The sequence below is a fragment of the Puntigrus tetrazona genome, chromosome 14 (assembly GCF_018831695.1).
Source record: "Puntigrus tetrazona isolate hp1 chromosome 14, ASM1883169v1, whole genome shotgun sequence".
NCBI lineage: Eukaryota > Metazoa > Chordata > Actinopteri > Cypriniformes > Cyprinidae > Puntigrus > Puntigrus tetrazona.
The window spans coordinates 5,196,445-5,220,680 of NC_056712.1; the positions used below are offsets into that span (position 1 = coordinate 5,196,445).

Consider the following 24,236-nt stretch of genomic DNA (forward strand, 5'->3'; position numbering starts at 1 on the left):
TGGAAGCATGTGTGGCGGCTCTTTTATGCGCACGTTCAATCTGTGACCCACCAACGCAGGTAATGGACGTCTTGACCATATCTCTGCAGCTGAAACTAACCGTACCCATGAGTGACCCCTAAAACCTGAGGAAATCATAGACGAATGACACTAACTGTAAACTTTACAAAAACTGTCAACTGGTTCTTCCAGTCGGTTAAAGTTGTTTCAGGGTCAGCGAAGATATCACACTTGATAAAATCAGGTTCTGCAAAACTTTCTACACTCCTGAAAAAGTTTTTTTTTTTTTTAAAGCGAGTAGCTTCACCTTTAGGAAAACGTAATATATTGAGAAGTGAAGTCAACAGAAACAAGCTTTACGGTTCTCTCCATGAAGGAAATGAAATAACGTGTTAAAAAGTCGTTTTATTATTAAATTAAACAGACTTTTTTCTGTAATGAATTAAAAATTCCAGTTGGATCCAAGTCAGTAAGACTTTTCCACTGATGTATCGAAACAAGTTCATTTCACGTTGGATAATAACTTATCTAGCAGTTTAGATAATGACAATTTTTGTTAAAAAACCTGGAAAACTTTGATTTAACACTATTAAATCCAATGGCCTTTAGCAACGACTGCACTCAGAACTGCACAGCCTCGTCTTTGTTTCCTAAATGAAACATTCATGGATTTTTCTTTCTTTTGATGGTCCCTTTAACACATTCTGTTGGCTACAAGTGATGTTGCACCTACATGTCTAGCAAAACTGACCCGATCTCTATTTCCACACTAAATTTCAGCATAATCGTTTAATATGAAGGGACTTCAACAGCTGATGGAGCACAGTGGTGATAGACAGACAGTTACAACGCCACAGAAGACGGCTACAGCACAATAAAACTATTTTTATTCCATTAGGAGCTGGTGCTTAAACAAGTATCAAGAATAAGTGCTTCTTCACAACAAATGGCACAGAAAAGGAGGGGTAAAGAGGGGTTTAGAAGAAAATATCTGAGTTACTTACTCCAGTTCCTTAGAGAAATCAGAAGTGCGTGCAGAGGAGTTGTTACGGTACAGATACGTCTAGACTAAACAAGAGCACGCACTTACTCATCTCAGAAACAGTGAATGAATAAAAACAGTGAAATCCAAACGCAGAGCAGCACAATTAGATATATAACACTAAAATACCTTTTTGCATTTAATCCAATTTTAATAACCAACGCTTTCGCTGCTGACCTTGATCCAATTCAGCAATATTAATAAGTACAAAATGAAAGTACAAATGGATTAACAGCACTTTTTGGTAAAGCGTCACACTTAAGTATAATATTTTGATGGATTTAACATATTACTCTGAAGTTACTCAGCAGCGGTCAGTAAGTTAGGCTTTACATATAAATTGTGGTTGTGTCCATAATGTTAGACTTTATATTAAGTGGACAGTTCTTGAGTTATCATGCAAGTACACTGGTTTTGATTACCTTCTCTTCGTTACTCATAATGTAGTTATATAACTCCTGTTATACGAGTATTTAGTGAAGTGGAAAAGTGTTACACATTTGTACTTACACATACCATTCTGAGTGTATACTAGAGCTGTACTACCTACCAGTGTGTACTTACACTGTGGTTACATGCCAAGTACAAAACTAGTTACTAAGCAGTGCACAAGTATAAGGGCAACTTTATATAAAGTGGGGCCACGTTAGTAACTTTAAAGTGTTCTTGTTACAGAGGCCATTAATTAACATGTACTTACTGTAGGTTTAGGGTTACTTGTAATCACGCATAAATTATGTGACATTTGTTATATATCTAATAAGGACACCTCACAATGTTACTGTAACCTTCCTCAATACTGGTCATAGTCACACACAAGCTGCAGGTGTGTCTGAAGTAAGCGTAACGGCAAAACAGAGTTATTCTCAAAGTAATTTTACTTCACGGAGATGCTTACTGAACAAATGTGATCAAACGGCTTATTTGTGACCCGTGTCCAAACTGTTGAACTGATAAACATGTCCTAAGCATCTGATAAAACATCCGAGCACTTCATGATGACTTTAGAAATATCCAGCTTCATCAGTGTTAACGTGGAACTTTTGCAAAGTGGTGCAATAAATGCTGATACTTGGTAATGCAAATTCCCAGATTGCAAAAATAATAAAAAAAAAGGAACAAGAGGCGTGTGATACACTAAGAAAACTATTTTATTTAGAAAAAGCATACACTTTGTAGATTCTGCCAGATAAAAACTCCATGAAGTAATTTGGAAAGTCATGAATTGTTTCCTTTTTAGTCCACTTATTTACGGAGAAATCCAGCTTGCCATTCTTTATACAAATCTTTTAAAAACGTGATTGAACACACAAAAGGAAAAATCCGGAGGTGTACATTTGAAATGAAAGTAACAGGAAATGTCTTATTACATGGAACCATTTTATTTCTGTATACATAATATACAAATTAGAGCATTTGTACTGCTTCAAACATCTAGTCTAAATATCACATGTGAATTAAAAAGAGAAAAAAGGTAGTATTCAGGAAAACAGAGTTTTCTTATGTAAAAAAAAAAAAAAAAAAAAAAAAAAGAAACAAAAAGAAAGTAGTAAACGGAAAAGAGAGGTCATAAAAACGCAAGCATTGGAGAGCGACACCAATTCAACCTGAATCTGTTTGTGATGCAAGAAGCACATTGTGCTAAATATTTAAAGGAAACAAACTTTCAGTGAAGTACTGAAAATATCACAATAAAAATGGCAGATTAAAATACGAGCGACAACATTTCTAGGCAAAACAACAGAAGTTTGGATGCAGGCAAAACTCCTAAGTGTGCGAGGGAATCCTCTTTCCAGACGGTGATAGGAGAATCGAATTAAGACGCTGACATGGTTGAGAAAGCCGGGGTGAAGATTCCTGCAGCGGCCCGCAGCAGACGAGGAGCGAGTGCAGCCCGTGCCACTCAGGAAACTTCTGCATTATCCAAAAGCACAATGCAAATCAATCACTCATTAAATGCCTCAAACGCAAAAAAGTGTCCCCAAACGCTCTCAAAGCACTTCCTCCACATTGACGCTCACCTTGAGTCAGCATACACTATCTGTGCTTCTCTGATTTATGGGTGATGAACGTTAAGGAAAAAGTTGATCTGCTCCGGTGCTGCAGCAGCTTGAGAGTAAAGCTGGTTTCTACACAAAGAGCATGCCTTCTCTCCACCTCTACACACTGCCGAGGGCGTTTATGGCATCAAAGGATATTGTTTCTTCTCTTCTTTAGCGCCAGTGCTGTCTCTCTTCTTCTCTGATTTCTCTTTGTCATGCCTGGATTCCTGCACATGCACAGAGGAAACAGAGGAGCATTGGTGAAGGTGTGCAGGACAGGCTTTGGTATACCGTTTATTTGGTGCGAGTATATTTTTAATGGATGCACAAAACGACAAACTAATGGTTTGCTTTTAGAAAATACTCTAGAAAATGTTTACTACAAGGACTTTGAAACGGTCCAAAAAGACCCGTGTTATTAGTGTTGAGATTACTGAAATAAAGTTTGTGAACCTATGATTATCAAATCTTCATAGTTCTCTTTCTTGGTGTGTATGGCCCTTAACATACATTGTGAATATGCCATAATAGCTCTAATATCCTGAAAACCGTTTTTTTAGTAGTATTAGTAGTCCATCTGCTTGATATCTTCCAACACTTTATTTTGATAAAGTCCACAACATACTACATCCTGACTAACCTTATAGGTTTAGCTCCACTAACAGTCTACTCTGTTACATTGTACTTATATTTTATTCTTGATGTGGCCTTAACCGACCAATCAGTGAAGTGCTTCAGATTGAGCACCAAACACTACGACTGGGATTCTCTCAATCTATTCAATCTTCTCTCCATCCTTTAGTTAAAATAGCTTCATTATGATGTAATCTTAACCCAAGGTACCCAGCCAGACCTTTTTGCCTCCAGAGGTCTTCTCCGGTTTGGGCAGATCGCTCTTGTCCTTGCTGGTGGACTTGGAGCGTTTGCCGTTGTCCTTGTCGTTGGAGTGCGGCGATTCGGAGGGGCTGGCGCTCTTGCTGTGTTTGGAGGAGTCTGCGTGAAAAGAGAGAGCGCAGTCATGTGAGGCAGATAAGACGAGAGCTGCGGGGAGGGCTCTCTGATTGCCTCCGCCGCAGAGAGAAAGAGCTTTCTGGTTCGCTAGCTCGCCTCTCCCGCTCTCGGCAGCGGGCAAAACAAATTTAAAAGATAGGCATTATCGACTCACTCATTCCATTTTCATCTTTGCGGCGCTTGGCTTCCTGGCTCATCTCGCGGTCGCTGTTCGAGTAGTCCTAGATGAAACGCAGAGAGGAAATCAACATGGCGCTCTATGCTTCGACTCTTCACCTTTTAGCAGGCAGTCAATAAATGTGACTGAGAGTAAGTCCTTAATGACAAAGTTTTAATTATGGGGTTTTCTTAATGTCATACCAACCCTGTAAAAGCTTTGTTCGTCATCAGAACACAATTTAAGATATTAAATTATGTATGAAAAAGCGGAAGGCATGTGACTACACAGTAAATTATAAAAGACATCACCACAATACTCCATATCTGCTATCAGTGGCCCAATCTGAATGCTATGAAGCCATGAAACTATTTTACACTAATTAAAACAAGCAAAACACTTTACTCAGTCTCTGCGTCTCTTTTTAGAGAATCTTCACTGTGTATGCTGTTCTGTGTCAGTCACGCCACAAGGATGAGCCGTTTTTGTTCAAATCAAAGCATAAACACAGATAGAAAACGTAACGCAGCTGACAGAAGAGTATATGTAGTTTTCGTTGAGTGGATATTCTCCAAAATGGCGCTATCAGACTGATGGCAGGTTTTGGAGAACGGTGCTATCTTGCTGTGTGGCAAACACGTCAAGAGCGCCAGCCCCTCCGAATCGCCGCACTCCAACGACAAGGACAACGGCAAACGCTCCAAGACCACCAGCAAGGACAAGAGCGATCTGCCCAAACCGGAGAAGACCTCTGGAGGCAAAAAGTCTGACAGAAGAGGGTATGTAGTTTGCGATGAGTGGATATTCTTCCAAAATGGCGGAGATGAATTCTAGAATAAAGTCGATTTTTATTTTCTTTGCATATAAAAAGTATTTTCATAACATTCATAACACTGATGGCAGACGGAGTATTCTGATGTCTTTCATACTGTCCTGCACCTTGACAGTGTTCTTTATTTGACAGTCACAGTTCTCCTGAATTTCATTGTGTTCCGAGCTTTTACGACTTTGGGACAACATGGAGGTAAGGGGTGGAGTATCCCTTTAACCTCATTCAAAATCTTTTCTAAACACAGTAAAAGGTTCCCACTTACTCGTTTTCGGTCCTTTCGGTCTTCTTTCTTCTCCCTCTCTTTGGAACGGTCCCTGGATTTGTCAGACTCTTTCTTCTCGTCATCCTTCTCTTTGTTCTTGGGCAGGACTGTGCTGTGGTTAGGATGGTGCTGAGGGTTGGATGGAAAGATAAGAGAGGGTTAACGCCTCAGCACTCGCAGCGGCCCGCTGCCACTTCATTAGCATGCCCCATTAGAGTCGCACTCGCCTTCCCATGAGCCTTCACACCTCTCCATGCTATCAGACACACCCACAGGAAGTCCAAGCACTCTATTCAAAGCCAGAGGCTCCTGCTGAACATGTAAATGCAGCCCTTCATGTGCCTTGCACCAGGGCTTCAACACACCTCCAAACAAGGGTAAACCTCCATGTGAAAAGTGTTACAAAAGGGTGATTTTACTAGGTTGCTATGCAGCAAGAGAAAGGGAAGGATCAGCCCAACTTTTGATTTTACACCATGATGCACCATGCTAATACTGTCTCGCATTTGGTGGTCATAGTTGAAAAGATCATAGGCCAATGGGAAAAGCATGATATTGAGCATGATATCTCAATACAGATTGCTAAACTCCAGCTAGCATGTTCGCCAGTGTTTTTACCTCGTCAATGCTTATTTTCGTAAATGTACAGAGAGCAGTGCAGATGGTTGCCAGGTTGGGACGATTAAGTAAACCACTGGGCAGCAAAAAAAGCACTAATTGGGGAATTTAAACTCTTGAAATCTGGCAACAGCAACCATTAAATCTTGCTTTTTACTAGTGCAAGAAAGTGCCAATGCCAAACTAAAATTTTTTTTTTCAGGATTAAAACAGATAAACATTGCATATCAGTGCTTCAGTGCACTGGGAAACGCTGATACAATTCATACGAATAGCCCTTAAGGGTCGTGATTCACAACTCAACCAACAAATAGTGGACCTCTTTGAACAATTACTGAGCAATACTCTTAAAACATCACAACGTCCCTCAAAAAAAATAAATAAATAAAAATCAGAAAATGGATAAAACCTTTCTTTTGCAAAGCAAAGACATTTTTTGGAGAACAAATAAGAAAATGAAGCATGAGCGAGCGAGATAAACTATTGTTGACATTCATTCAACATTAACAGCAAAATCCCAGCAAAGAAAAAGAACAGATCAAATATTAGCAGCAGAGAACCAGGGCAGTTCTTCTCATTCTCAGAAGCTTTACAAAAAGAATTTACATGAATACATTAGTATTTATACATTAAATGTAAAACCTAAAATAATGCTACATAAACATAGCCTTTCAAAATCAATTTTTTTATTAAGATGTATTAAGATGCATATATAAAATATACTTAAATATTTTACAAATCTACAAAAATCCTTACTTGTAGGTTTATATAGCATTGTTTTCCATGACCAAATATACAGGATTAGACAATCTTAAACAAACCAGACTGCTGTTGGGTGACAAGATAAAACAGAACAACAAAAACAACAAAAAAAACTGCCAAAATGAATCAAATGCAAATTAATGTATTTTCAGGTGGAACCAGGTATATACAGCTAATTTTATCTTTAAGACAACACAAGCTGCCAGATGCATGGGACACAGTAAATGAACGGCCCACGTCATGTTCAGCACCGTGCAACTCATGCTCACAAAAGAGGTTCATTAAAAAAATAAAATAAAAATAGCACTGCAGCAAATTGCTAAATCTGTTTGATCATTAGCTACATATTCATGCTCCAGCTGGAACTGACACATACAGAATAAAGAAACTTAAAGTACTGTATATTAAGTGTCAGTGTGTGTGTGTGTCTATATATATATATATATATTATATATATATATATAGTATATGGTTTCTTTTTGTTTGGTGTATAATAGCAGAATGGCATGTGGTTGGTGTTGTTTGGAAAACTGCCATTTCAGGCTCTCCTACCGATCCAAGGATGCTCTGCTGATAAACGAGGAGAGAGGAACAAAATGAGATCCAACAGAGCAAGAGATACTGGTGGGGGAAAAAAAAAACAAGTCGTTCTGAAAGCGTTGAGAGGAATCTGGAGCAGTTAACGATTGTTCTTCAAATGACCTGAGCGTTCACTTCAGGTCTGCTCAGCTGTTCTTCACCAGTTTACTGAAGCCTCTAAGCCTCCTTCAAAGAACGAGTAGTGATTTCTCAGATCTTACGGATTCAGTTCCATTTGTGAATAAATTGGTATTGTGAACCAGATAATAAAAGCATTTTATTTTCAATTTCTGAGAGATTACTTGACTTGCAACTTCCAGCAGCATTTATGCCATCTGTATTCGGTTCTGTTATTATTTGCACCATCCCCCCATCATGTTGTAAAATCCCATCGGTATAGCTATCGCCTATAGGTTTCGGTGCCAACCGATACGTTGAAGACACTTGCTTTCGAATGCGTACGTCAGGGAATCAGACAAGTATTTCAACAACAGATTAATAACACAAACTCTCCAAGAGTGAATGACAGCAGAATTAATCACATGTCCAAAACCACTACAACAACAGAATCAAAAGTGACAACTGAATTACAAGAACACAACACAGCTGACACGATCTCTTACAAGACACAACCGACTCAAAACTAAACTAAAGATCCTGCCACTGATGCTAAATAGATCTACAGCGAGGGTCTGCGAGGCCTCTGGATGATCCTGCAGTTAATGTGAGGGAATACTCTGACAGCAGGCCTTCAGACAGAAACGGAGAGAATAAAATAACAGGCTGCTCAAAATTCAGCTGTATTGCTTTTTCAGGTGGCGCCATCAGCATATTTTCAAACATCCTTCAGTGACCAAACTGCAAAAACACTTATCTCCCTGGCAGTTGACAGGAGCGGTTCAAAAGAGACTGGAGTGGAGAATAGAAGACCAGAGTCCAATCAGACAGCAAGGACCGAGAGAGCAGCCCAGGAGAGCGTAGCCACGGGAAGAATTGAGGATATTGTTGGGCTGAAATTACATTAGCAGAATATAAAACGTCCTGGCAGAAGAGGAGAGGGATGTGAGAGCACAAGAGCGCTATGCCTGTTTCAGGGAAATTCTGCCATCTTTTGAAGGGAAAGGGGACTTTTTTTTTTATATTCTAGTGATAAAGACCCATATATCACTAGAATATTCCACAGCTGGCAAGTGGCGCAAAATGAGCTTTAATCTACAGATGCATTCATGACATATAGCGTGAAGAAAGTTTCTGCAACAAGACGAGATAAATACTGGGAGTACCTCAAAGGCTAGTGAGCTGCCTACCCACACAGCATTTCTGGGCATCCGTTTGAAGGAATGCTGCCTACATAGACAGTATTCTTGGGAATCACAGGTGGGTTTGCAACGCCCAAGCAATCGCTGCCTACCTAGACGGTCATCACTTGGAACGTAAGAACGTATCCTGCCTACTAAGACTACTTAGCGAATCCCCCTTATTTACCCCTAAATGATAATTTCCCTAATAATAGCTCAGTTACAGCCGATACACAATTCACAAGGAATGACTAATTAAACGGTTTAATAAAATTTTGGTTTAAATAAGCTTAATCTTTCATGACGTAATGAAATGAAATCAGAAAAAGATAAAACATTTAAAGGACAGTTCACCCAAAAAATGTAAATGTTCTCATTTACTTAAACCTAAATGACTGACTTTCTCGTGGGACTTATTTTGAAGAAAAATGTGATTGACTGACATCCCCAATTAAAACATGAGAAATACATTCTGCTGTTATAATCGCAAGTTAAAGCAAACTTTTTTTGACGGATTGCAGAGAAGATTTTACGCTTCCGTGTAAATCTGATGATTGTTTTATGAAATGTAATGCTGGAGAACCGATTCTCAGATAAGCTCTAGAGATGTAGTTTACAGACACTAGTACGTACCCCAATTTGATTTGATTTATTCTTAGGCATTGTTTGGAAGTTATGAACCAATGCTGCTTACTTGGAGGCCAACAGGGCAATTGTAACGATTGTTTGAATGGTCTGGCTAGGCAGTTCACTAGGTTTGGAGACACAATCAGAGTTAAAGACTGAAAAAGGTCCAAACCTTTGAAGCTGAGTCCTTGAAGTCGTTGAGATTGTCCTGTAGGAATGAATGGAGATGACAGATGAGCTGGAGAGGATGGCACACAGCAGGAGAAAGGGTGGGGGAGGCTGGCCGTCAATCAACACATCCCCATAAAGACCTTCAAAGACTAGAACTTTCACATGGTTAGAGACGAAGAGACCGGACTATCGGAGCCTAACGTTAGTCTGCACTGGACTGTCTTAATCTACATGTGCTTGGAGAACGTCACTGCACTGAGCATCACAGGTAAACGTCTTAACTCGTATCTTTGGTCTAAGGTAAAGCAAACATTCTGTAATTTAATTACGGGAGTTCATGTAGATGATAAAACAAGCTAAACTCAGCTAGGATTCATTAATGAAGGGAATAGAAGGAGGTCATGTACACTTTGGCATGAGGTCTCGTTCATAGACAATTGCAACAAGATTCCTGGTCACGGACAGACAGATCCCTCTGGAAAGGCCATGCCCACACTTTTTCCCTGGTTGACTTGCTGGTGACGTGGGTTTCTCTGGACGCAGATGGAGCCGCCTGCAGGTCACACAGATGTCTGGAAAGCTCTCGACGACAACCCTTCCACGGCACGAATCGGGTGAGGAAAAAAATCAGGATGGACGAAAAAAAAGCAAGCAGTGGTGGTGAAGACGAGCAATTTCTTGATTGGGATCCCACGATCGGCAACGCAGGAAAACACTGCAGCTTCTCCAGGAGACGCAGACGTGACTTGATCGGGATTTCTTCCAGCAGAAACATTCGCTTGTTTCCATGTTTAGTTTAAAAAAAACCAAAAGACTGATTCTCATTTACTTATACTTTGCTTTCTCTGCAAGTAATGTTATGATTCAAAAATTTCAAAAAAGGGGAGGGCGATTTACAAAAATAAATATTTATATTTACAATCTTACAAAAAAGTACAAAAAGAACAAAACTTGTGAGGCACTTGGGTGGATTCTCTTAGCATGTAAAAGGGAGCAAAAACCGAGCATGTGCTAGAATTTAAGATTTTTGGCAAGTCCTTGGAAATACATCTTAAAAATCTCACATCTATTGAAAAATATTTCTCCCCCAAAAAAAGGAAAAAAAAATGTATAGTCCATTAGATGCAAAATTCCCCCCCACTGCTCTCCTACAACGGCTGGGCTCCAGAGGCCTCCTCTCAATGGGTGACGTGGAGGGACGAGGAAGGTTTGGAAAACACGTGATCTCCGACAGGTAGGGACAAGAGGAAAGAAGTGCACAGCTCTCCTCAGGCCATACTAACCTTAACTGCAGAGGAGTGCGACGGTGACGAGTGTGTGTCAAGCTTTCGTCTTTTTTGCTCTGCTGAGAGAAGAAATATAAGGTTTAGCTTCAAGAAATGCTTTTATTTGGTTTTATGTGCTTTTTTAAAGGGGGTGAACTAATAAACTAATTGATCATATATATATATATATATATATATAAACAAGCAATAAAAGTGTAAAATGAGAAGAGTATAACCTAACGAAAAAGAAAACACTCAAATATAGCAGTTGCTGGAGTTGTTGCATTCCTTTACGGTTATGCTCCTCAATAGCGGTGTTTTGCGATATTGCAGTTATCACGGCAGCCTTAATTATGGAAGCAAAAATGTTCTCATTGTATGCGATTAACAAACTTAATCAGTTAATGAAAACCACGTTTAGTGGGTTCTTCGCTCTAAACTTTCCTTTTAGCATTAACATTCTGGTGTGTACTGTTCTTTAAGTCCAAACAAAGTGAAAGTGAAGTGAAGCACGTGAGCGAACAGACCCAGGGCAGTCTTACCCCGCTCAGACTCGACTCCTTCAGATCTGGGCACGAGGGACTTCAGGGTTCCGGCCCCAGCGCTCTTCTCCACCTTGCTGCCTTCCTTCGTCTTGCTGTCGTTGGACACGTCACGTTCCTTGGACCACTCTTTTTCAGCGGATTTCCCATCGATCTTGCTCTTCTCTTCCTTCTTGTCATCCTTCCTCTTGTCCTTTTCGGCTTTGGGCGTCTTCTCCTTGCTGTCAGCGGGCTTCTCTTCCTTGGATCTTTCCTCCTTCTGTTTGTCCTTCCCTCCTGCCTTGGCCTCTGGAGTGCTTCCTGGGTTCTTTTCTTTCTTCTCCTTTTTCTCCTTTGTGGTCTTCTCTTTATCTTCCTTCTCTTTGCTCCCTTTAGTGCTGTGGAGAGATCAGGGATCAACTAAAAGTCTGCTTAACGTTATTTTAACTTTGAAACTGTTTTGATTGAGAGATGCAGAATAACTTTGATAAACTGGAGACGCTCTGGATTGACATCAATGATAAAATGTATCATAACACCATTTCAGATCTTATAAAACATGAATAGTACAGATTGGTCTCTACTGACTTTTTAAAGCAACAAGCACTTCAAGTCTAGGCTTTCTTTGGGGAGAGAGTTATGTTAGATAAACTCATATCTCATGTAAAATTAATGGATTGAAATGTAGCTAGTAGCTTTAGGACAGAAATAAATCTGTATACAAGCACCTTAGTCGTGCACGCACTAAAAACACAATATGGTAAGTTTGATTGATACATTTCTTTGTTTTCTGCCCATTACAAAACTTTTTTGGGTCATGCTGTTTCTCAGCGAAGTGGAGTTACTATACATTTTTAAATTCATAAAATTAATAATTCATATTTCTTTAAATACATATCAGGAAGACGAATAGATTGCTTAGATTTCTCCATTTTTACCCAACCCACAACCCAAATTATTTTGTACTTTGATTTCATGGACTATAGCATAATATAAAGAATTAAAATTGTTCACCTCCTGAGCTTGACTAGTAGCATTTTCGTGAGATTAACCACCTCCTTTTACTGATCCTTTGCTAATAAGAGGAGATCGTCATGCTCGAAAGCTTGCCCAAACCAACATTCCCTTGCCAAAATTAAACTACTCTACCGCACACGTGGTAAAAGGAAAGAGTGTAAACTTCAGAAAGCTAATATGATCTTCCGAGCAAAAAAAAAAAAAAAAAAAAAAAGTGCTGATATTAATGCTCCGTTTTCTCGAAGCCCCTGAGCTACAGGCTGAATTCTCCTGACTGTGTCGTTCATTATTAAAACCGAGCACATCGTGACCCCTCTGTCCTCTCATCTCAGGTGAATTACATATTCCTGACTACGCCACTTTCCCTGACCCCACCAAACCACGTTAAAACACTCAGAAATCCATTACAATCTCATTCTATTCACACAATTCCTGAATGGAAATTAATGGGGACCTTTCTCCGCCGGTCTCCCATTGAAGTATTTCTTTGGAAATGATGTTTTACACAGCCAATTTGATGGGCCATCGTACAATTGTGTGTTGTAACAGCCATGCCTTTCAGAGATGGTTCCTTTCAAGACATTTCTCTCCGCAATTGCTCAGTTTAATAGAATTGTAAGAGGATTCTTGCCTGGAACGCTGTTCAATTTGATTACACAGTTCATAAGGAAGGTAGACTTTGATAAAGGATTGATTTATTTGGCGAGTAGTTTGAAATAATAAGCCCCTGCTAAACTTTCTCACCCCAGGGCTTCAACTTTTAATGACATTATATAAGAGATGAGAGCAGTACATCATTCCGGCAGCGAGCTCGCGCTGCGTGGAGAGCCGGGCCTTGGGTGCAGTACCTGTTTGGCGTGCTGCTTCCGTTGCTGCTGCTCACTTTATTGGCTGCGGTGCTGTTTTTGCTGGCAGTTTTCTGAGCCGCCTGAGATTTGTCCTTGGATTTATCTGCAAATAGACCAAGCCGACATGGACGTCAAACGAGGGCAGACATCATTATTTCGTCCGTTTCTACTAAACGAGACAAAACTTTGGCATGACAGAATGTCCCGATGAAGTGGAATAATACCAACGCTTGTCTGTTTGGTGCCACGGCGAAGGAGTTATGGCATTTGCTCTTGATTTAAATATATACGGCTATTAAGCATGCTGGGAAATTGCAAGTATCCTTCATGTGCCATTGAAAGCTCATTAAAAGTGAATGAAACACAGATTGTGCTTCACAGAAAGTGAATTATTTAAAACACACCCGAAAATGTCTTTTGGGATTTAAGGGGGGACGGAATGCTTTATAAAAAATTAAAAAATTAATGGTGGATTAATGGTCATTCGACAGCAGCCTAGAAAGAGTCAAGATCACATACATTTGCTCATTCAACTGCAAAATATTTCACTTTTGTATTTTTAAACAGCACTTTGTTAGTATTTGTGCCCTAGTAAATTACGCTCGGGGCAATTAATATCACAGCTACTGATGGAAAGCAGAGTTTAACTGATGATGGGGCATTTGACCTCTTCACAGTATCTTGCAGCGAGCAGCTGCTGAAAAGCAACAAGAGCTCTGAGCAACACCATGTTTCACAATCGAGGTAATGTTACTTGTGTATTGAGCTGTATGCGGATTCCCATTTTAGTGCCAAACACAGTGGTTTCCGCAAAATTGCCTTCTGAAAAGTTGTTACACTGCTTCCAACAAATCCAGGCGTGACTTATCTCAGGCCTTTCCTAAAAGTGGATACACACTACTGTTTAAATGTCTTGAGCCAGTGTGCTTGTTTTGAACTTTTTATTCAAATTCTCCCGAACTAAAAAAATATCACATAACACGAAGCAGCACAACTGTTTTTAATCTGGGCCAGTATTCACTAAAGAGCTGAAGGCTAAAAGTAGCTCGTAGCTTGCAGAGTTTCTCTAAGAGTATTTCGCAAAGCATTTTAGCCCTGAAACGTAGTCCTTCTAAAATTGTTAGGAGTAGTGAAGAAGAATCCAAAGTCACTAAGACCAACTCTCAACTACCATAAAAAGGCTGTTTCCAACAATTTGCCTCAGAATATAAACATTTTAGGCACCTTTAATGATAATGAGCTTTCAAGATATCACCTTTAGCTTATCCCAACTTTACTTTGATCATGTCCTTTTCATTAACCAGTCTAAGTAGCAGCAACATGTTTTTGTGTCCAGTTTGGTTTTCTTTTATATTTGCATGCCTTACTATTATCCATGAATATTCTACTCTGTTAATTAAAAGGAGGTTCATTCACTACGAGAAGCATACATGTAAGAAGCTGACAATTAGCTGAACATGTACTCGTTTAATTAGTGACATTTAGCCTACATTTTAAAATCATCATTTGAATGTGGCAATTAAGATTCTTTTTAAACCTTTACTTGGATGGCAACATAATATCTTGCTCTACGATATTTCTATGAATAAAACTCTTACAGAGACCCCTCCTCTCTCAGCCAATCATTGTGTGCACAGTTAGTAAGCGTGCTGACATCATGCATAGCAACGAGGTCAAGCCCGCCCTTTAGATTTCTCTCCATCCCTTAGTAAAAGTTTGTCTCAGCAGCTTTGCGGATAGGTTTTAAAAGAAAACTCTTAGTGAACACCTTTTATTGCTACTTAGTGCGAAGATGCTGGAATTTGAGGGAAAAGTCGTAGTTCATAGTGAATAAGTGCTCCCTATTCTAAACTGTTACAATACTTCTCTTATTAATATTATTCTTATTAAGACGTTACTGTTTTGACTATTTTTGACCAAATAAATTCAGTCTTGTAAAGCATAATAGACTTTATTACAAAAGCATTAAAATTACCAAACCCAAAATTGTGATATCTTAATTTTTTTCCCAAAGCAACCCATGTCTGAGCTCCTGTTGCACTCGTGACGCCTCACTCCATCAGTGATATTCACGATGCAATCAAGTAATTGAAAATCGGTAGGTTTCAAATGAACATGGGTTTGTTTAGTGCAGTCCCACAAGATAAGTGAAGGCCTCACTGCAGTCCATCCCGAGGAGCCAGTAGTCATACGCCCTGCGCTGCTGTAATGATCAATCCTGGCGGTGTTTCTGTGCTAATGGGCCTGCGCGAGGCTTTTCTGTTTTAATATCCTCCACAGTTTTACCCCGATTCACACAGTAATTGCAATTAACTCCCTCAGGGTGGCGATTCCCACAGCGAGTGTTGTAAGCCATGGCAACGCGTTTCATTTTAAATGAGTGTCAAGACGTTCCCAATAAATGGACAAACAAGTCCAGATGCTACCAAATCAATTTCCGAAGCCTGGTAGAGAAAAGCAGGACAATTATTCAAATGGAGTCACCTGAGTCGTCGACGGCACCCTCCTCGGCTTTGCCAGTGCTGGCAGCAGCAGCGGCAGGCTTGCCCGTGTTGCCAGGTCCGTTCTGCAGAGTGCCAGGCGTGGCGCTGCGCACTGGCTGCTCCTTATGGTGGAACTCATTTTCTGGCACCATGTGCACTTTCCTGCCTTTCAATTGGCCTGAGTAGCTGCAAGTCACACACACGGTTAAAATCATGGCAGATGGTAATACAAAGTGCAATGCTTAAAATCACTCAGAAAGAGATGGATTCAAAAAGAAATCCTCGAGAGGGGCTGTGTTCGTCGAGGCCAGACGAACACAGCGATATTAAGGTAACTAGACCGGCATGCTTCAGAGTGGCTGAAGACAAGGTCTGATTTCCCTCTCTCATTTCTTGTTGATTCCACGGGTCTACAGAGAACAACAGAGAACAGGGCCCACGTCTGCCCAATAAGCTGAGGTGTGCTGAGAAATCCCACTGGTGGCACGAACGCAACAATTACATGTCAACAGTTATTACCGATTCTGCAACAGAAGACACGCCAATTCAGAAAGAAATCAGTTCCTCATTATGACTGAACATCTAAACAATTTACAAGCCAATGACATGCATACTTTCTCTAAACCACTTGAGTTGCTCAAATTTAAAAAAAAATAAGTTATTTTAATCCGATATACGCTTCTGCTTAAAAGTTTGGGGTCAGTTTTTAAAGTATGCTTTTGAAACATCTTTATGCTTTAATGAAACATACAGTAATGAGAAATAATATTTAAGGGTAACACTTTTTACTAACAGTAAATAACTTTGCAACTACATGTCAACTAGCAGTCATTAGACTATTAGAGTATCCACAACATAAAACATACTATCAGAAACTTATTCTACCAACCCTAAAATGTTTTAGACACGTTGTTGCAAATGAATTAGAATTAGCTGAAATGTAGTTACAATGTTTCTTACGGTTAGTAAAATTTGTAATGTGGACTAACGTTTTATTTTAATATATTTGAATTTTTTTTTTACACTGTAAAAGTGTAAATTATATTTTCAGTATTCATTACTCCAGTCTTCATTTTGGCCTAAATATGTTGATTATTTGCTCAAGAAACATTTCTGATTATTATCTATGTTGAAAACCACTAGGATGCTTAATATTTTTGTAGAAAAAAAAAAATCTAAATAAAAATCCAAAAGCATCTAAAGTATATATTTTTGTAACTGTGTAAAAATCTTTACTGTTAGACTTGATCAATATCACGTGTCCTTACTAAAAACTTAAATTAACAGAGGCAAGTAAATAAATCTTACTGACCTAAATTATTGATGGGTAGTACAACATGCTAAATGTGATTTCTAGTCCAAACGGTAGGCACTTTCTAACAAGCTCATTTAAAGACGCAGATAGGAAACGTAGATTACAAAAGGTTAATAAAATAAAACTTTAAACGTTTCATGCGAGTAGAACAGCAACAAGCTAACCTCAAATTCCAAAGGAATAAACCGAGTTGACCGTCACATGCGTTTCATATGAGAAGAATACATGGATACGTTCTACTGGATTTTAGGTCAGTTACTTATATCTTAGGATACTGCTTTAAACATAGCTGCCTCTGTAAGGAGCAGACAGCAAGGCACCCTCACTAGGTTTTGTCACAGAGCTGCCATGTCATTCGGCTGCCCTTGGGAATCAGTGGGGAATGATCAAGTCCTCGACACTAATTCTAGCTCCAGTGAAGCAAACCAGCCCATTACAGCTGATAACTGATAAGATCGCCTTATCATGACACTACAAAAGCTTTCCGGCCCGCCAAAGTCCAACAGCTGAATGGACTGTTCATTAAGCAGCAATGAAGAGGCTCTTTAAGAGGCCAAACCTTCACTTGCAATTTTGGATGGAACGACTGCACTGAATTACGTCTGAGTTTCTTCCTCAACAATCTCACAACAAACCTGTTCCCATTACAGGCGCCTGAGATGACCAGCCGTCTACAACCGCACCGGTCTGACACAGTTAATCAATCCCCACTGCGGAGCGCATGCGGAAAACGGCAGAAAAGAGCAACGAATAAATCTGCCTTAATGTGGCTAACCTCTGCCAAGAGAGACGCCCAGAAACTCCCTGCTGATAGTTAAGGAACAGCTGATGGTTGGCGTAGAGGGACTTCCCTCATTAATGATTTATATCTGCAATTATCCAGTAATGTTTTAAGTCTACTTGCACATGCACATTGTAAGGCAGAGTGGATTTATTTGGTCACAGCACCCCTAGTGGTACATTTAGGGAAAGCACTTTAAGGCTGAGCCAATATATCTCTGCAAAACACTATGGCAAAGATACATGCATGTATGACTCAGGGCCGCGTGAAAATGGCTAGACTCTTAATTAGGATTATTTTGCTCAAAATAATCAAATTAGATTTTACATTTCTCTAGATTCACTGCACTTTCACAAGAACAAATCAAGACTCGGAGGAAAAAAGAAAAAAACGTACTGAAATAATATATGAACAGAAAATCGCTAAAACAGGTTTTCCTGCTCCAGGTTTTTATGCTCATCGGTACTTTTTCTGTTGCGTAAGAGAGCGGGTGCTCATGGTTGCCAGAATGGGAAGATTAAGCGAAGCACTCGGCAGGAATTGTATCGATTTAAGAGAAAAGCTCTGATTGGGGGATTTAAACTTTGACATTTGGCAATTGCACACATGGAAGCATGTGGAAGCTTAAATTAAAATAAATTAAAATGTTTCCAGGATAAATATCCACTGGGGAATTATTGCAAGACGATCAATAAATTCATAGAAGCAGAAACGGTGATCAATTAAAACCCTAGAAATTAAAGCCCTAGAACGACATGAGCCAAAGATTTAAAGCTTATTTCATGTCTTTACACAAAACCCCTGCAAAGATTTGACGATGTGTTACAATTAAATGGTTTGGTAAAGCAACTGATCAACACATTTGGGGATGATCTAATAAAAGATGTGGGACTGAACATTTAAAAGCAGAAAATCCAGTCAGTTAAACTGAACTACAAAACTGCCAACAAAATATTGGCTACGGTTTGAACCAAACTCGATTTAGAGACAAGTTGTTAGTGATATTTCATAACCTTGCAGCATATAGTTCTAGGGGCTGCCATCTTCTTAATAAAGCCAGCAGATATTAAAACGAAAATCTTTAAAGGAAGCGAGCACAATTCAAATGTGAAAACACTACACTACCACCAGCTAGACTCCTGAAAGTGAAAGATAAGACTGGACCCTCTAAACCAGTGTGGTGAAAGCACTTCAAATGCTGAGGCCAGCCGGCTCTCGGCTCAGTTACCCCATGGCTAACGCATAGAGATCGGGCCTCTTCTCTTTCTCTTCCTGGCAGATCTTGTGAACGCGGCACTCCAGAGCCTGGCCCAGGTTCAGCACCTTGGGGTACCAGGGTAGGATCTTGGTGAGCACGATCAGGATGTTGCGGATGTGGGTGTACTCGCCCGTCTCCAGACAGTGCACTGACGCCTGAGGGAAGAAGAGGAGAGGCGCTAACAAAAAGTCGCATTTCTACAAAACACAAAGCCTTACATAAGTAATCGAAAATGCCAGGAATATTGTAAGATATCACATTAAATGACAATCACAGAGATTTTGTGTAGAAACGCACATGCATTTCGCATTTGACTCTAAATATCAAGGCACAACAAACCAAAAATAATAAAAAACAACAAAGTAATTGGTCAATAACATTCCTTAATATTCTGAATTCCAATTTGTGCAATAGCTGCATTAAACAACTGTATTTAGCAACATACTCTGATTTGTAGGAAGTGCTGATGAACATGAAGGACGACACGTAGCCTATAAGAATATCTTCACGAATGCAAACGTGATCTTATTGACTGAACAACTGCACAAATGCATTAAAATAATACTAATAATAAATTTCAGGTGTCTTTAACTACTTGTATCAAAATAACTAAAATGTACTCATTTTGGTCATAAACATGGATACCGAGATGGATAGAGACAGGTTTGGGTAAGTTTAAAGTGGTTTAAGATGGATCAAATGAATGTAATTACAGATGTAACTACATAGGTATTTTTACAAATGTAAGTACAATGTAAAAACAAGCAAGCACACAATAAGTGCACTGTATCAAATGATTATTTTAAATTGAGTAAATAGTAGGTAATCAGTAACTTTCAAAATTTGAATGAATCGGTTGAATCAATGACTGAACTCCTCGATCATTAACACAGTGACTCGTCACACCTATTGACAAGTACTTTTTTTTATACATTAGTACATATGTATGCAATGCTTAAGCTAAATATTTAATTCGAAATGTATTCCTCCAAGTTCTCAACATCTTTAATGACCTTTTGGCAGGTAAAAGGTTATTGCTGTCCGAAAAGCACGATACTAACTTTAGTCAACTTGTAATGCCATTTGTGGACAACATGCCGGAAATTCTCATAGTCCAGCTGATCTGCTTTGTTCCCTCCGTCGAAACCACTGGCTCGGAAAATAGTCAGAAACCCAGGATAATTGCCACATTCCTGGTGAAGGAACCAAAAACAAATGAGAAAAAAGACAAACAGATCACAAAAGCTTGCTTAACCCAAAAGCTCAAAATATACAGACAGAAACCAGGTTATGTAATAAAAGTCTATTATTAAAAAATGTGAAAGGGAAGATGATTAAACTTTGAGGATCAGTTTGCTCCTAACGAACATTTAAACACTGATCCTTCAGGGAAGGGATGCGCTGCCAACTCGTTTTCACAGATACCAATTTAGTAGTGACTAGGATACGCTAGAGACGGCGCTGACAGAATAATTTAACCAGAGTCTAAAGTGAGCGTCAGTGGAGAAAGCACAGCGTACCTTCTCATAGATGGCTCTGTCACTGTGCCATCGAGTCACCGTCTCAAGCATGCAGCAGAGAAAGCGTCCGTAGCGGCGTGACTCGTTCTCCGTGCAGCTCGCCACCGTGTAGATGATATCAGAGAACACCTAGATGAGCGCGGATAGAAACGGAAAGAGAGGCTTGAGTAGGCTGAGAGAGAGCTGCTGCTGTCATTAAAACGCAGACCCCGCCGTTCTCTAATCAACATAATGGAAATACTTCAAACATTCAGATAAAAGCACAAGAGAGCAACACATTAACAAACAGAATCCCAGATAAGCTTGTAGCTCTCTGACTGCAGCCAATGGCACAAACACAAGGCAAACAAGCCATTAACAGCCCTGCGATAGCACTCTCCATCAAGAGAGGAGCAAAGAGCGACTAAAACGCCTACGTGAAATCACATCCGTGGTCTTTTTCAACAAAGGGTCAGTTCAGTATCAACTGTCAGGAGGTCCGACTAAACGTCTTTGTTTCGGTCCTTACTTTAAATGAGATCTGGGACATCATCAGAGCACAGTTTAAAAGTCTGATTTGGTTTGTTTTATTAATTATGAACACAAAGTGAAAGACAAATGGAATGAAGTTGCCAAACTAATTAAAATACATAAATCTGTAACCTCGTTACTGTTCTAAGTTACGCCGTCACCTGACAGTGACTAAATCTGTACCAAATATTTGTCCATATAATCGTTTATAGCCATATTTTAAGTTCACATAAATATGTTTGGTTAACAGATTATAAATATAGTCTAATTACAAAAGTTTAAGGTCACGTTATTTTAAGCTCTAATTCTCACTATTATCAAATCACTCCTAATTTGCTGCTTCTTAAAACTCAGTAAGGTAGCTAAATTCAGGTTTGATGAGGGATGTAGAAAATGTACTAACAAACAGCCAATACGTCAAAAGCAGCTAGTTTCTAGAGATTATTGCTGATTTGATTCCAGAGACGGTCTGTGCATTTAATAAAATGAAGTGTTAATCTTGTCATTGTACATCAATATCACTCTATTCTCTTATTTGACACCGTTTTTATACAATCTGTATTGTGAGAACTGGTCTGTATTCTAAAGTGTTACCCAAATGTATTTTATTACACTTTATTTATATTAAATTACCACAGAGCAGAGGTTAAAATGCGGTCCACAAAGCATCACTGCGAAACATCTATTTTTAGTAGATAAGAACAATTATAACTTTCTACAATAAAACAAATTAAGCAACGTCATGACGTTGTTTAATTTAAGACTAGATCGGTTTAATTGTACATGAACAGTTCTCATTAGAAGGATTTGCACTTATACTGTTCTAAAGGGAAAACCCGGAGCCCGTTACTTGAGAGCGCCTGTAATGGCTCAGCACACTGCGGTGAACTCACTCTGTCGTAGCAGAGCAGGGTGCAGAAGTTGGGCGTCTTCTGCTGGTGCACCAACTCCACGAAGCGAGCGCAGTAAACGGCATCGATGGCTGAGAAGACGCAGCGGGGGAAGATGCAGAGCTGTAGGAACTTAGTGATGGTTTCGTTCTTAGTGGATTCTGAGAATAGAGGGAACACGGGGGTGAGCGAGACGCGCAGAGCCTCTGAGCGGCGCAGACATTGTGAGAGAGTTATCGGAGGACTCACTGGCGAGTAACCAGTTGTCTTTCTCCAGTTTGAGGCGGTGCAGAACCCTCTGCACGTGCTCCAGCTGCTTCTTCTCCTCTTCCTGAAGCTTGTCCTGTAGAGCTGTGCAGCGCTCCTTCTCTTTCTTCTTCTTATTCAGAGGCTGCGACAGAGAAGAAAACCTCATGAACAACAGCGGAAGAGTCAAACATTATCTGACGACTAAACATGCGAGAATGTCAGAGATCCTGGAGAAACAAAACCAGGTATGTTTGTAGCAATAGCCAAAAATACACTGAATGGGTCAAAATTTATTTTTCTAAAATCATTACGCCATTGAATAACGTTCCATGAAGACATAAATTTCCTATTGTAAACATTAAAACTTGAGCAATATTTTCTTATTAAATTTTTTTGTACCCATATTGTGGATTTTCAAATAGCGACATCTCTGCCAAATATTGCCCCATCTCAAACCATACATCAATGGACATTTAAGGCTAAATGTCAATAAACTGACCCTTATTACTGGTTTATATAGATATATGGTCAAGGTTTGCAAGACAGGTTCAAAGTCCTCATTGTTGAAAGTTGCACTCACTGAATGAGCAGTTACCAGGTTAACGACTCTATGAACCAAAAGTCAATATATGACTTCAAAAGACACAAGAAGGGTTACTTTTGCAAGTACTTTCAGAAGGCATTGTTGAAAATGCCAATTTTTAAGGTTCATGGCCTGCTGCTGCGACACCAACCTGCAAGAAACACTGAGGCCTTTAAATCGTGTATACGGAGCTAAACATTTCACAAAGCCTCTGATGCCTGGCTTGAGCATTAGCGACAAAGAGAAGCTTTAAAACTATTATGAGGCACAACTAAATTTACTGTGGACAGAGCATGGGATCATGGGATGTTAATCATAACAAACTTGAGCTTCATAGGATCATTAGAATTCTGCTACTAGAAAAATTAAGATTAAGATATTAGTGAAATGCACTACTGAAAACAGTTAAAAAAAATTAAATGCAAACAGTTTTTAAGTATTTGAAAAGTAGAAACTTTCTACTTTAATATTTGTTAACCTGGACAACAAAAGTAATTAGGGTAAAATATTTTGAAAAAATAATCTTTCCAATGATGTATGGTTTGTTATGACAGCACAATATTTATAACCATTTGAAAATCTGGAATCTGACATGCATAAAAAAAACTGAAAATTCTTTAAAGCTCCTTTAGGTTCTTAGAAAATCATATTACTAATTAAAAGTTATGTTTTGACATTTACAGCCGTAAATGTACAAAATATCTCCATGGAACATGCTCTTTACTTAATATACTAATGTTATTTTAGTTTTTAAATAAAAGAAAATGCATTTTGACCCATACAAAATGATTGACTATTGCTGCAAATATAGCCATGCTACTTGTGACTGCTTTTTTTTTTTTTTTTTTTTTTTTTTTTTTGCACATTTGGGTCAATTTATTTTAAAGCTAATAACTAGTTAATCGTGAGAATCTGCCCCAGAACATCAGTAGTAACACGGCAGGTGATTTTCACAGCATCTCTCACCATCTCAGTGTTCTCATCGATAGCCTTGATCTGCATCTTCAGCTTGTTGACCTCGCGGTCGTAAGCGTTGTGCGGCACCGCTAGGTCATACATGGTGAGGGACCAGAAGGTGGCGTAGAACTGAGGTCGAAGATCATCCCACACTTTGGGCAAGTGAAGAGACACGACAGCCTCGTGCACCGGGGCCATCACCTGCTCGCAGGCTGCGATGTACTTATGGACCTTCTGCTGCTGCCTGTTGCCCTTCTCTGCCTTCTTCAATTCGTCATACTTGGACTGATGGGAACACAAAGACAGCAGGCAAGCTTTATAATTCACTCAAGCACAACAAAACGGGTCTGAAGATGAGCGTACGCAGAGGCCTGCACGTGGAATTAGAGGGAGGTAAATCTCGTTAGAAGTGAAGAGAGATGGGGTTAACTTTACACCGCCCTGGAGAGCTGTAAGCAGGGGTCTAGTGCTGAGGGGAAACAAAATGAGCTCCTTATGAAATATTCATTAGGTAGACCGTATCATATAGAGGTTATAACACTGCAAAATACAACAAATAAATCACGGTTTCTGTAACGCTGGAACTGTAGTGAAGCAATACAATGCTAATACTGCATTATCGGATGCTTCGACCACTA

General features: G+C 39.5%; 1 protein-coding gene across 6 annotated transcripts in view; it reads right to left on the minus strand.

Moving 5' to 3' along the window:
* Positions 1 to 2,175: 2,175 nt before the first annotated feature.
* The window catches only part of thoc2 (THO complex 2), a 59,198-nt gene continuing 37,137 nt past the window's right edge, over positions 2,176 to 24,236 (minus strand). Inside the window, exons 23-39 of one of the 6 annotated variants that reach the window (XM_043257626.1) lie at positions 23,608 to 23,883; positions 22,059 to 22,200; positions 21,813 to 21,970; positions 20,410 to 20,538; positions 19,951 to 20,082; positions 18,860 to 19,044; positions 15,537 to 15,721; positions 13,053 to 13,155; positions 11,209 to 11,585; positions 10,685 to 10,743; positions 9,403 to 9,438; positions 5,347 to 5,475; positions 4,250 to 4,316; positions 3,938 to 4,077; positions 3,241 to 3,311; positions 3,064 to 3,104; positions 2,176 to 2,956 (exon numbers count right to left, since the gene is read on the minus strand). In XM_043257626.1, coding sequence (XP_043113561.1) covers positions 3,080 to 3,104; positions 3,241 to 3,311; positions 3,938 to 4,077; positions 4,250 to 4,316; positions 5,347 to 5,475; positions 9,403 to 9,438; positions 10,685 to 10,743; positions 11,209 to 11,585; positions 13,053 to 13,155; positions 15,537 to 15,721; positions 18,860 to 19,044; positions 19,951 to 20,082; positions 20,410 to 20,538; positions 21,813 to 21,970; positions 22,059 to 22,200; positions 23,608 to 23,883 — 2,214 coding nt within the window. In that variant the 3' untranslated portion in view covers positions 2,176 to 2,956; positions 3,064 to 3,079. Of the gene's footprint in view, positions 2,957 to 3,063; positions 3,105 to 3,240; positions 3,312 to 3,937; positions 4,078 to 4,249; positions 4,317 to 5,346; positions 5,476 to 9,402; positions 9,469 to 10,684; positions 10,747 to 11,208; positions 11,586 to 13,052; positions 13,156 to 15,536; positions 15,722 to 18,859; positions 19,045 to 19,950; positions 20,083 to 20,409; positions 20,539 to 21,812; positions 21,971 to 22,058; positions 22,201 to 23,607; positions 23,884 to 24,236 lie in introns of all 6 variants that reach the window. The other 5 variants (XM_043257623.1, XM_043257625.1, XM_043257624.1 and 2 more) reach the window with 5 other exon arrangements.